Source organism: Silene latifolia, chromosome 6 (genome assembly GCF_048544455.1).
Source record: "Silene latifolia isolate original U9 population chromosome 6, ASM4854445v1, whole genome shotgun sequence".
NCBI classification, from domain to species: Eukaryota; Viridiplantae; Streptophyta; class Magnoliopsida; order Caryophyllales; family Caryophyllaceae; genus Silene; species Silene latifolia.
This window is the reverse complement of record NC_133531.1, coordinates 21,079,784-21,094,504: the sequence shown is the minus strand read 5'-3', so window position 1 is coordinate 21,094,504 and position 14,721 is coordinate 21,079,784. Positions and strand designations below refer to the sequence as shown.

General features: G+C 34.5%; 1 protein-coding gene and 1 long non-coding RNA gene across 3 annotated transcripts; one reads left to right on the top strand and one right to left on the bottom strand.

Moving 5' to 3' along the window:
* Positions 1-1,511: 1,511 nt before the first annotated feature.
* On the top strand, positions 1,512-2,838 carry LOC141658642 (uncharacterized). Of its 2 annotated transcripts, XR_012549330.1 has the most exons (3): positions 1,512-1,642; positions 1,738-1,822; positions 2,422-2,838. It is a non-coding gene; the product is annotated as an uncharacterized LOC141658642 (long non-coding RNA). The 2 variants fall into 2 exon arrangements; XR_012549329.1 differs by having other exon boundaries at positions 1,512-1,822.
* An 8,685-nt stretch (positions 2,839-11,523) lies between these two features.
* LOC141587724 (uncharacterized) lies at positions 11,524-12,347 on the bottom strand. The gene is made up of 2 exons (XM_074409196.1): positions 12,030-12,347; positions 11,524-11,880 (listed from the first exon to the last, which is right to left on the bottom strand). Exons 1-2 carry the CDS (start codon positions 12,345-12,347, stop codon positions 11,524-11,526), a joined length of 675 nt encoding a protein of 224 aa, XP_074265297.1.
* Positions 12,348-14,721: the final 2,374 nt, after the last annotated feature.

The following is a 14,721-nucleotide window of genomic DNA, read 5'->3' as shown; positions in this document are numbered from 1 at the left end:
CGTGAGTTTGGTTCTTACGGTGAGTTGTGAGTTTGTGTGCTCATAAACCCCAGCCATTGGATGAACAAAAACAAGGGCTGAGATTAAATCTCATCACATTAAAAAAAAAAAAAGAGAAACAAAATATCAGACAAATAAAGCATAAATCAGTCTGTTCATGCTATTCGAGTCTTTTCCCCAAATCACAAATCACAAATCCAAATTAGGGGGTGTTTGGTTCAACTCATAAAGGTATGAGGTATGGGTTTGGAATGAGCCAAACCCATACCAAGTGTTTGTTTGGCAAAAATAGAGGTTTCATACTCATACCTCAAACCCATGAGGTATGGGTTTCTCATACCCAAGGGGGAGGTGGGTATGAGATTGATACCCATGGGTATCAAGTAAAAAACCAAAAAACATGAAAAAAACTTAAATGGTACATTTTAAATGATTTTTTTTTCATTTATTTAATCAACTCTTCATTTTCATGATTTTTTAGTATCACAAATAAATATTTTTAATGTTGTATTTTAGATTTTTTCAACTTTCATGAAGTTCGATCTCATTCCACCCAAAATTGAAACAAACACATGGTATGGGGAATCAAGTTCCAAACCCATACCACCCGGGTATGATTCCTGATTCCAAACCCATACCCACGCGCGAACCAAACACCCCCTTAGTTTAATTCCCCCATTTCTCCACATTACAATTGATGTAATTTTTGTTTTTCTACAGTTTAATTCATGCAATTCGAGTATTCGGCACTGATAATCCCAATTTGATTTCGATACTTCTAACCCTAAAATAACTTCATCGGCTGGTTAAAATTCGCGAGATTTTGATACGGGATCAACAGGAGGAATCGAGAATCGAGGAAGAAGTTGCGAATTTAGTTGAACAAGCAGCGTCATTGATTTCTAATTCTTCTAAAGATGAACAGATTATCAAACATGAATTTTTTCGATAGATTCTGCCATTGAATGGTCAAATAATTTTTGGTCCCTAACTTAATCAAACCATGCTCGATCGGTCGAGTAATCCAACGAGATACAGATGTACTAAATCGTAGGAGAGCTTGTTACGTTCTCTTCAAGCAAAGCTAATCTCAGCTGTCATAAGCTATAGCATTAATTGATTTATCGAGATAGGGGAAAAAACGAGATTTGAGCTTAGAGAGTAGCTTAATTAAGAGAGTCTGATTCGTATCACAATATTTGCCTTATGTTACCATGGCAATTGATAACCAAGTTTTGCCTTTGCCTTTTTGCAATAAAAACTGAATCCTCTCATCTTTTAACCATGATTTTATTTGTTGTTTCAATCTTGCAAATTGTATTTGAGTGAGCCCTTCAGTGAAGGCAGATGTTTCTTGCTAACAACCTGATATATTTGAGTGAGCCCTTCAATGAAGGCAGAGGTTTCCATTAATAAGGCTTGTCATCTCTCTCACCCGCGGATGGGATCTTGAGTCGTTTGTTTACCTTTTATAGTCTTTGTGAAAATATTTTAATCGAAAAAACAAATGGTTGGGACGGAGGGAATAACCATTACATATGAATTTTCAACTGCCTGTGTTGCTTAAGTTTGATGAAAGTTCATACCTTCGAATCTTCAATTTTTCGTATGATGTTGATTAAAATTACTGAGATTATAAGGGGTAATTTTTAGAAAAATAATCTAACTGTTTTATTTTACAATTCTAACTGTCTTTATTTCATTAGCTCACTGAATGAAAATATAACATCATTGCAGGTGAAGTTGAGTGTGAATGTTCCACAAGCAGTATGTCATGATTGTTATAAGAGGGTGATGCGCGAAGTGTCAAAGCGGGCAAAAGGTTATTCCTCTTGTATTCCTTCCGAAAATAGAATGTAATCATTATGGTAGCTTGTTAATGTGGTTAAGATTTATTTATGCTTGTTAATTGGTTTTAGGATAGTCACACTGATGAATTCAAATATATAAGTTTTGATACCGTGTATGCTAGTCATTGGCAAAGAAAGATGTAGGCTTCGTCTTTTATGAAACCATGTCTGCTAGTCTTTTAATCTAGCTGTCTTGCTGAAAATTTGATTGCTTTAGAGCCTCGAGGAAATTTTTTCATTGTGATAGAACTAAGGAGCTGTTAGGAGTTAGGACATTGGTACCATTTGTTTACCTTTTTATGACGTTTATCCATTATTTCCGATCATAGCAAAGACGATATTAGCCAGGGAAAACGCATCGTTCTTTGTTAGTTGACAGAATTAAGGGACGAAAAGCGTAAAGTTAGTCGAGATCGTGTTGGCGATGTCTTACTATCAGAGATGATTGTAGCCGGTGATAAACGCTTCTTGTTATGTTAGTTGACAGTATTAAGTGTTATGGTGAATTTAGATTTAATGTGAATGCGTTACTTTTCAACTCAATCCGAGGAATTGCCAACTCAATCCCCAGGAGTATTTGAGAAGGAATTACGCCAATGACAACTTGAAATGGCGCCTGGAAATGCAGAGCTTCATTGAAGAAGGAAGCACAAAATGAATGTGGGTATCGTGGTTGGATTAATTACACAGTGGCACTTGAACATTATTTTTCTTCTTTTGTTTGGTGATTTGTTGGCAAGTGGAGTATGAAAGGATGAATTTAATAAAGTCCAAGTGGACTATTGTTGTTTAATGTAGTTTAGTAGTGGAGTATGAAAGGATGAATTTAGTAGTAACAAGTTCTTTCTGATTGTACGGTATGTGTGACTTTTACTTATATGGTTGGTGATTGTACGGTATGGTGATGATGGTGGTGTGGAGATTGATTCAGTCACTAGTGTATGATATGTTTGAATTGTATAAATAATATATTGAAAGTCCGAATTCAGTCACCAGTGTTGTTATTGAAAATTGAAGTTGCGGAAGATAATAATGACACTACAATAACACAACAATAACACCAGAATAATACTCCAATAACACACGGATAAAACTACAATATCACCACAATAACACGGGAAAAAAAGAGTAAAAAAAAATCAAAGTAGTAAAAAAAATCAAATTGACAACGAAATAACATCACAATAACACCAGAATAACAGCACAATAACATGTGGTAAAAAAAGAGTAAAAAAATCAAAGTAGTAAAAAAAAATCTAAGTGTCACCGGAATAATATCACAATAACACCAGAATAACAATAACACTAGAATAACAACACAATAATATGTGGTAAAAAAAAGAGTAAAAAAATCAAAGTAGTAAAAAAATCTAAGTGACACCGGAATAACATCACAATAACACCAGAATAACAGCACAATAACATGTGGTAAAAAAAAAGAGAAAATCAAAGTAGTAAAAAAAATCTAAGTGTCACCGGAATAATATCACAATAACACCAGAATAACAATAACACTAAAATAACAGCACAATAATATGTGGTAAAAAAAAGAGTAAAAAAATCAAAGTAGTAAAAAAATCTAAGTGACACCGGAATAACATCACAATAACACCAGAATAACAGCACAATAACATGCAGTAAAAAAAAAAAAAGAGTAAAAAAAATCAAAGTAGTAAAAAAATCAAAGTAGTATCACCATAGTAGCAGAATAATAGTAGAATAACAGCACAATAGTAGCAGAATAATAGCAGAATAACAGCACAATAACACGTGGTAAAAAAAAATAAAAAAAAATTCGTAAAAAAAATTAAAGTGACAGCAGAATAACATCACAATAACAGCGGAGTAACAATAACAAAGACAATAACACGTGGTAAAAAAAAGAAAAAAAAATCAAAGTCGTAAAAAAAATCAAATAACAGCAGAATATCATCACAATAACAGCGGAATAACAATAACAGCACAATAACATGTGGTAAAAAAAAAAGAGAAAAAAAAAATCAAAGTCGTTAAAAAATCAAGTTAAAAAAAGCACAATAACAGCATAATAACACGAGGTAAAAAAAAATAAGAGTGAAAAAAAATTCAAGCAAAAAAAAATTTGGTACAAAAAGAAAAAGAAAAAAAGGTAACATAATGAGAAAATTAGAGAAAAACATAAGAGAAAAAAAAATCAAAGTTGTAAAAAAAAGCATAATAACACGAGGTAAAAAAAAGAGATAAAAAAATTAAAGGAAAAAAAAAAAGAGTAGCACTAGAAAAAAGAGAAAATAAACTAAATAATAATGCTTTTATATGACAACTAAGATTAATCTTAGCCACTCATCTCTAATTTAATCTAATGGTTGAGATTCCCCCAACTCACAACTCACCATAAGAACCAAAATCACCAAATCCAATCTATATATATATATATATATATATATATATATATATATATATAGAGAGAGAGAGAGAGAGAGAGAGAGAGAGAGAGAGAGAGAGAGAGAGAGAGAGAGAGAGAGAGAGAGAGAGAGAGAGAGAGAGAGAGAGAGGTTCAAATGAGTCCCTAACTTTTTTTGAGTCCATGAGTCCTTCTCTCAGCCACACAGCCTTGAAGTTACACGGAATTGTCTTGAAGTTACACGAGATTGTCTTGAAGTTACAGAAGGTACACATGAACAGTTAAAGTTACACAGTTTCAGAATTGAAGTTACATGGCCATTTGGACTTATACAATATGTTTTTGAATATGCTAATTTGACTTTATTCAATTTTTAAAGAAATTTATTCAACTTTAATCCAATTTTATGTAACTTTAGTCCAATTTTTTACAACTTTAGTCCTTTGCGGATGTAACTTTAACCCTTGAGGGTGTAACTTTAGTCCAATTTTATGCAACTTTAGTCCAATTTTATGCAACTTTAGTCCTTTGCGGATGTAACTTTAACCCTTGAGGGTGTAACTTTATTCTAATATGCAACTTTAGTCCAATTTTATGCAACTTCAGTCCTTTACGGGTGTAACTTTAACCCTTGACATTGTAACTTTAATCCTTAATAGGCTAACTTTACTCGTTAATCTTATTTAACTACCCCTAACGTCCTTCGACAACCATGTCAGCCCCCAACCACCATACATCACCACCGGCACAACCATATCAGTCCCACTCTCGGAGCACCACGAGCCTCCATCTCCATTCACCATCGTCAGGCAAACCCACACCACTACAACAACCACCAACCGCCATTACCTCCACCCAAGACCAACCACCTAGTTTTTTTTATATCAAAATATTGTAGATCTAGCCTGAAATCGTCCCCACAACATCCCCCCTTTCATCCTTCACTCACCACACAACCACCATCGACCTCCTCAAAACGACAACACCAACAACTACTACATCCACCAACAACTAGTAGCCACGACATCATCGCCACATCGGCAACTAGCCACGACCACCACATCACCACCATTCTCCACATCAGATCTGAAAAGGTACAACAAATAGATCTGAAAAAAAAAATGAGAACGGCGGTGGCGGCGTGGGCAATAGCTGCGACGATTTAAAAAAGGACAAGAGGAGGAATAGTTGCCGGAGTAGAGGGGAAGGGAGTTCAGATGCGGGGAGGTTGAGAAAATAGGAGAGGAAGGCCGGCGGGAGGAGGAAGGAGGTGGTGCGTGGTTTTTCTATGGGTGGTGGTGATGGTTTTTTGTGTAGATCTAGGTTTTAGTTTAGGTGTTTGGTCGGAGTTTGGTGGTGGAGGTGGTGATGTTGTGAAGCTCGGGTGGTGCGGTGGAGGTAGTGTGGTAGGCAGGGGAGGAAGAGAGGGTGTGTGGGAAGCTGTTGTGGACGTCGTGCGGTGGTGCAGTGATAGGAGGATGAGGCGCTAGGGGAAATGTTTTGAGAGAGTTGGGGGAAGTGTTTTGAGAGAGGGAGGAGTGAGAGAGAGGGAGGCTGAGAATGAGACAAAGGGGTGAGTTTTTTTCATTTTAAAGGCTCATTCTTGTCCACATCTTCTATTTTAATCTTAGCCTTTCATTCACTTACTAGGATCTAATCTCAGCCCTTTATTTCCGTCATCCAAGGGCTTGGATGAGGACTTATGGACTTCAAGTATATAAGAGGACTCTATTGATCCTAATACTATATATATATATATATATATATATATATATATATATATATATATATATATATATATATATATATATATATATATATATATATATATATATATAGGAAGGATCAAGTGAGTCCACCCTTCTTCATTGAGTCCATAAGTCCTCATAAGGGCCATTGAAAACATGAGATGAAGGGATGAGATTGAAGGGAAAAAAGAGAGGATTAATGCTAAAAAGGAGGGATTAATACTAATTTAAAACACACTCTCTCTCTACCTCACTAATCCACTAATTAAAAATTAATTCAGTATATATCAATTATTTTCACATCCACTTCTCTCTCATCTCATAAATATCACTACTCTCATCTCTCTAAGAACCCAAATAATTCAAAACCCAAAAAAATAAAAAATCTCACCCAAATAATACACATCCACCACTCACCACCACAACCAACCCGACACCACGCACCACCTCCACACCACCAGCCACACCCCATCTCTCCGCCGTCAACAAAAACAACCAGATCCGCCGCCTCCTCGTCTCCCCTTACCCTAACGACCCTCCTCGGCAACCAACACCAACCGACACCACCACCACGAACCACCATGACGCCGCCACCCGACATCCGCAAACAACACCACAAACCACCATTCGACGCCCACAAAAACCAGAATAAGCTCTGCCGCCATCCGCAAACTTTCCGCCTTTTTTTTCCAGATCTGAGGTGGTTGGATGGGTTGTTGTTGTAGTCAGGGGGTGGAGAAAAAGTGTTCAAGTCTTGGGTTTGTTTTGATTAGTGTGTCTGTGTGTCGTGTATCTTTTGAAGTTTTACATTTTTTTTTTTTTTTTTTTTTGAAATCCTATTTTCAGATCTAGTCTTGGTTTTAATCTTAGATTTACCAGTTATTACCAAATAATTGTTTTGTTTGATCGATTTTTTTTTTTTATTATTGATGTTGTATTATTGCTTTTTTTAGATTTTTTTTATATTTTTATATTACAAATATCGTTTTGTATATTTTTTCAGATCTCGTCTTGTTAATATTTGTTGGTGTTGATTTACACTCGTATTATTTTACATTTACACTCGTAGTATTTTACATTTACACTCGTATTATTTTACAATTACATTGGTGTTTGTGTTTTGTGTTTTGTTGGTGTTGGTTGTGTGATAAAAACTCGTTTTTTTTTTTAATCAAAACTCAGATCTACAAAGTGTTGGGTCGTTGTTTGCTTGTTTGTCTACAAGTAAGAGAAGAGGAAGTGTAGGAGGAGGTGGGGTTGGGTCGTTGTTTCTGTCTTTCATTTTTTTTTTTTTTTCTTTTTTTTTTTAATCAGTGTTGTTAGTGATAGACGATGTGTTAGATCCGCAAATATCGTTTCTTGAGTTTTATTTTTATTTTTTTTAGCTTAGATTTGTTTCTTTTTTTTTTATTTTTTTTAAAAAAGATGGGGTTGTTGTTAATTTGTTGTTGGTGTTGGGTTATTATTTTTTTTTTATATTTACACTCGTATTATTTTACATTTACACTCGTATTATTTTACATTTACACTCATATTTCTTTACAATTACACTCATTTTTTTTTCAGATTTACACTTAGTACTATATTAAAGTACTCATTTTCATATTTACACTTAAAGATTCATATTTTATTAAATTTACACTCATATTTCCTCACATTTACACTCGTATTGCTTTACAGTTACACTCGTACTTCCTCACATTTACACTCATATTTTTTTACATTTACACTTGTATTTCCTCACATTTACACTCGTTTTTATTTAAATTTACACTTGTATCTCCTCACATTTACACTCGTATTTCTCTTAAATTTACACTTGTATCTCCTCACATTTACACTCGTATTTCTTTAAATTTACACTCATATTTCTTAACATTTACACTCGTATTTCTTTACATTTACACTCGTATTTCTTTACATTTACACTTGTATTTCTTTACATTTACACTCGTTAAAATTATATAAATTTGCACTCATATATTTTTGCGGATATGAGTTGGTGGGGAAGGACGATGATGGTGGCGTTTTTTGGTAGCCGGACTAAAGTTTTACTCGTAAAGGACAAAGTTGATGGTGGCGTTTTTTGGTAGTCGGACTAAAGTTTTACTCGTAAAGGACAAAGTTACACTTATAAAGGAACAAATTCACACTCAAAGGACAAAATTTACACTCTAAAACCTTCAAATTGACTAAAAAATTAAATTTACACTCTTAAAATGCTACATTTACACTCGTAAAACATCACATTTACACTTGTAAAATGTTAAAATTATATAAATTCAAAATTTCCGTCACAAAAAATCAAATTTACACTCTTAAAATGTCACATTTACACTCGTAAAACATCACATTTACACTTGTAAAATGTTAAAATTATGTAACTTCAAAATTTCCGTCACAAAAAATCAAATTTACACTCGCAAAACTTCACATTTACACTTGTAAAATGTTAAAATTATATAAATTCAAAATTTCCGTCACAAAAAAATTAAATTTACACTCTAAAAATGTTACATTTACACTCGTAAAACTTCACATTTACACTTGTAAAATGTTAAAATTATATAAATTCAAAATTTCCGTCACAAAAAATCAAATTTACACTCTAAAAATGTTACATTTACACTCGTAAAACTTCACATTTACACTTGTAAAGTGTTAAAATTATATAAATTCAAAATTTCCGTCACAAAAAATAAATTTTACACTCTTAAAATGTTACATTTACACTCGTAAAACTTCACATTTACACTTGTAAACTCATTAAAATTATATAAATTCAAAATTTCCGCCACATTTACACTTGTAAAACTCATACAACATTACATTTACACTTCTGAAATCTAAAACTCAAAACTGATTAATTAGGGGCTAGAGAGAGAAAGAAAAATTAATTAGTGTGTAGAAATTTGATTAGTGGTAATTTTTTTTGGTAATTTTCAATCTCAACCATCCATCTCAATCCAACCATCCACATTTTTTTCCTTTTCTTTTTAATGGCCTTTAATCAAATTCATCTCAACCTTCCATTTAGTCCATCCAATGGCCCTTAGAGGGACTTATGGACTCAATGGAAGTGGTGGACTCATTAGATCTTACTCTATATATATATATATATATATATATATATATATATATATATATATATAAATACATATATACATTATTTTTTTTAAAACAAAATTATCACTCCTCTCAATATTTTTTATCGTAATGTAATCGTAGTATAATGTATGAACAAACCAATGTATATAAAGCGGAAAAATGTTATTATCTTATCTTGTGCTTTAGACTATATTTCTTATCAATGTTCTCTCTTGGCTGTGCACTAATTTCTTGTAAATTTTTTGTTTAAGCTCAATAAAAGTTTGCATTTTTTTATAACAACAACAACAACAATAATACTTAATTTAAATTAATTTAATTTAAGTTAATTTAAATTCAGATATGTAAGTTTATTACAAATCTTATAAGTTCAGTTCAGATCCTATAAGTTCAGTTCAGATCCAGTAAGTTCAGTTCAGTTCAGTTCAGATCCTATAAATTCAGAAAAGTTCATATCTTATAAGTTCAGTTCAGATCCTATAAATTCAGTTCAGATCAGATCCCTTTACTTCAAAAGAACAGAGCCATATTTGGTTGTTCTATGAGCAATATGTAGTTAGCTTGAGTACTAGGTGATGTACCATTAGAGACCGGACATTAGACATTACTGATTGTTTCTTATAGAAAGTGTGTCAATTATTTCAAGATTGATTGATGCAATTAATAAAATATTACTTCCTCCGTGCCGGTCATTTGTTGTCCTTTGGTTTTGGTATAAAGACCAGAAAAAAAGGAGAACTAATTACTAAATGACATGTGGGCCAAATGGAGTATGAATGAATAAATTGTTCATCAAATGCATTTATAATATAGAAAGGACAACAAATGACTGAGACACCACAAAATCAAAAAAAACAACAAATGACCGGGATGAAGGGAGTAATACTTTTCAGAAAAAATGGTTAAATAATTCGAGTCTTTATTTTCCACGAAATCATTTATTTAAGCACGCACCATATACGAACTATCTAGCTCGCCTACTAGTGACATGATCAGGTCTAACCTTGCGCAACAAGTGTGACCGCATTGGCCTGAGAACTAAAGGACCCGTGAGATAAATTATTGTTATATCTTCATGAACAAAAAAAAATAATCAAAGGTGTTTGGTGTTTGTGGTAAGGCTTTTATCTCTTAAATAAGTGGTCAATGTTCAATTTCTAGCTCTTGTCAATGAAAAAACCAAACTTAAGAGAGGTCTAGCATAGTAGTAATTTTGCACATATAAAAATGTAAGAAAAAATAACATTTTTGAAGAAATTCTATATTTATATTTAAAATTCTATGTCAGCAAAAGGTATGAGTGTTTTTTTTTATATAAAAACACCTTAATTTTTTTTTGGGATTTTTTACGGTGTACCCCTATGTTTTTTTTTTTTCCGAATTCTACCATATACCCTCGATTAATAAGAAACATCTCATATACCCTAAACTTCCTGATTAGTTCCTAAAATATCCCAAATATACAAATTCGAGTTTTTAAATGGTTACATATTGTCACAAAAATTATATATTGATGAGTAAATAAGGTTTATATTGATTGCTCTGAGTATTCTAGATGAGTAATCAATTAAAACAACCCAAATATAACATTTAAAATTGTAAAGTTTTAGCGTTTACAGTATTTGTAGAACAATTTTCTGAATTTAGGGATATTTTATGTGATTTTAAAAAGACGAGGGTATATTATAGAATATGGAAAAACAGGCTGAAAACCCTTTTTTCCTCAAAAGGATCTCGAAATTCTCAAATTCGGTCCTACTAAGTGATAATGCTATAGTGCTAGCTTCCAAAAAAAAAACCTAAAATGAAAGTGTCGTAATTGAATTTAGGCGTACTATTAGTAACGACTTCAATATTATTCCATTTGTACATAATTGCTTGATTCCTTGAATCATGGGTATGACAGATCCGGTTGTCATTCACTGATCTACTTCCTCCATTCAATTTCACTCTACCACTTTCCTTTTTCACGTTTGTCAACGCATGTTTTACGCGCTAAATATCGTTAGCTACGTATTTGCAAAAATTATAAAAGTTAAATATTTTTAATGTACTTGTAAAGGCGAACCAAATAAGATCTCACATGAATATATTTTAACTTACGTATCGAGAGAAAATTAAAATTGAATACACTCTTGTAAATAGTGTACAAAAATGATATTGGAAGAGTGGAGTTGAATGGAGGAAGTATATGTGTGCGTAATGTGTGTGCATAATAATCTACTCGTCAGGTCAGATTAACAACGCGTTGTCTTTAATTCACGAATGTTTAGGACTTAAGGACTAGGACGATAATGACAATGAGTCAAGTATTCATTAACATATTGAGTGAATATTAATCTCGTCATTTTAAGCCGAGTTACAACCCGAGTCATTTGAATTCTTTTTTTTTTTTTTTTGGCAACTGTAAAGAAAGGTTCTACATTCTCATGGTCTATCGAGCCAGACCATGCGCTAACATATTTAAGTGCCTAGGAATAAAATTGAAACACAAACAGTGAAAGCAAACATAAAGTTTCTGAATTTCCTCAAGAATGCCCTTGATGATATGATTTCCCTTCTCGACCCCAGCAATCTGATTCAGCGGTTGCAAACAGTCCGACAAAACTTCAAGGTGCAGTTGCCCACTATTGCAAGCCCATTTCAAAACGTCCCAGATTCCTAATGCTTCAGCTTGCAATGCCGACTCAACTCTCATTCTTATGCTTCTATGATTAATCACCGAGCCTGAGCTACTATAGGCGATCCATCCAATCGCAGCATCGTAATTCTTTTCCCAACTAGCGTCAACCTTCACACGTGTCACCATACAGTGGTTACGACCCCCACCATATACGTCAGGTGACCATCGCGTATCGCTAGTTGTCGTGAGTCAATTGATTCATTTCCCAATCCATAAGTGGTTTCCTTGTTATTTCTGCCCACCTTCCCTTGGAATACCTGTAAGTTCGCAGTAACGGTCTTGGAGAAAGAACTGTAGAAAACCTGTGGCACAAACGACATACCTTTAAAGATAATGTTATTTCGTAGGACCCATAATCCCCACAGAGTCGCCATGAACCTAATCACCCGCCGCTCTCCCTCCTCAAGATTAATCAGATATCGGATCCAGTTAATGATCCATGTACTAATCTCAGTTGTCGATGTATTTTCAGTCCTAATTCCCAAATCTGAACCTGCCCAAATCCTGGCAGAGACATTACAGTCTCTGAATAAATGTTCCAACGATTCCACGTTCTTCTGCTCACTACCGTACATGTTTCAAGAGAAGTCTATACCCAATCTACGCCGCTCAAACTCCTTACCAATCGGTAAAGTATTGGTTAGTATCCTCCATAAAAGGATTTTCTAGATATTAGGCCCCAGTAGGAATTTTATTCTACGGAAATACCCAAAAAAGATTTGGATCAAATTGATGGTAGTATTTGAGTTGAGCAAATATGTATAACACATACCTACGGATTACGGACTATATGCGAATCAAATGTAAAATACTCAGTATGGAAAAAAGTGGTCAAATCATGCAAACGGAACAAGGCCACATTCATACGAATTACGAACTATATCCTCCTACTCGTCTTAGCAACCTTATTAATCGTCACCATTCTCACCATCATCACCGTCATCATCTTTATCGTCATCATTATCTTCACTAACTCGCAAAGTACAGAAATAAGGTTCAAATAAGATGGCAATAATGGTGTAGCATGCACGACGTGTTAAGGTGGCAGTAATGTCTGGCATACGGTTCAAGGTCAATAGATGGCAATGTTGACGTGACACTGGATTTAAGCCCATGACGTGGCAATGTTGACTTGGATAAAACAGTGATTAGGTGGTAGCGCTGACGTGGAATGTTGTTCGACGTAATGCGTTGATAGTGACAGTGTGGCATGCACTTTGAGGCGATGAAGTGGCATGTAGTTCGAGGTGATGATGTGGCATATATACGTATGTATTTTTCCTCAAAACTTTATACGTCAATATCTCTATTTGACATTGTGTGTTTTAAGGAAGACATTTGTCTTGACTCAACGGCCAACCCGCTATGAGTCCTGTTTTCCGCTGTTTACATGTTAAAACGGGTTCGTGTATCTTTTGGGACCTTTGTGGAAAAACCGGGTTATTTACAAATCGGGTAGGGTCATTTTTCGAGTCGAGTCTAGTTGGAGCTTACTTTGAACATTTTCGTACGCACGTGAGGTTCCTATAAAGTCAATGTAACACCTCCATACACCAAGGTGTCTTACCAAGAACCACCCTAACATATCAAAGTGCCACCATCTCGGTTGCCCGAGGTAGAGTATATAAAATTAACCATCAAAGAACAGTTATTATAGAAATACAAAAACTGTTTGAAGTATAGGTACAACTGAAGTTAACTTAAACGGTTACAACCAAAAACTATCAAAAGAACTAATGTTTGTAAAGTCAGCGTAAGCTAACTAAGCGATCAGTGATGACTCGACCCCATCCAAGCCCCGCAAGCTAATCCTCAGCCATACCTTCTAAATCAAATGCTCATCATCCCCAAATGGATCACCACAGTTTTCAAAACAATACAGGGGTCAGTCAACTGAATAATCAAAATAAGAATCAAAACATAACCAATACACAATACAATCCAATGTAGTAACCATCTCCGAATTCTAGAAGTATCCAGTAATCGACTACACACCGAGGTGTGTAGTCTTGCCGGATTACCCATTGCAAATAGGTAATCAACACCGCTAGTAAGGGAGAACAGCTTTTCCCACCTAAGCCCGCTCATCGCAACGAGCGAACCCAAATCATTAATGTGCACATCTCCCTTGTGACGGGAGCCACAACAGGCGAACATGGGGTTGGAACCATCTCTCGAAAATAGTCCCATAACAACAGTATTAGTCATCAAACCAATCTCAATTAATCATAGCCATAATCATCATATCAAAAATAAAACAATATCATCTTATAATCAATTAAACAACTAACTGAGTAGGGAAACCCTACCTTATTCGCAAATCTGAAATCAACAATCAACAACGAAGTCTAGAATTGTTCCTCTACGAATTTGTGACCTAGCAAAGCATAAGCAACAATACTATATCATAAATCATTCCAATCAATCTTTTTACCCCATCCTAATCAATTAGGGCAAACCCTAAAGGACAACCATAAACTAATCAACAAGGTACTAGAGACTTACCAACAAAACCGGTAAGAGAAAGACGGAATGTAGACTCAATATCGATCGCACTTGACTTGGGAATGATTAGGGTGATTAGTGAGATGGTAAACGTAGTTTTGGTTTTTTTTAAAATGAATTAGTAACTGTTTATAACAACCTGACCCGCCACCGTCGTAACACAACCTCAATAAGATGAGATGTGTACCTTTGGGCCCATTATTTGTCCTCACTTAAGCCTAAAAGCACAAGACCTTGTTACTAAGTGGTGGGTGAAATTATTTATAAACATATCACATGCTCCATATTTTCCCGATGTGGAACAGCTTACTCTCAATCATCTCTTGGGGTGTTACAAACTCCCTCACTTAAATAACACAACATCCTCATTGTGCCCAGAGGTTGACCGCAACCAAGCCTAGAGTCCTCCCCCGCTAGGTGTGTGACCCTGGTACTCTCGACCAC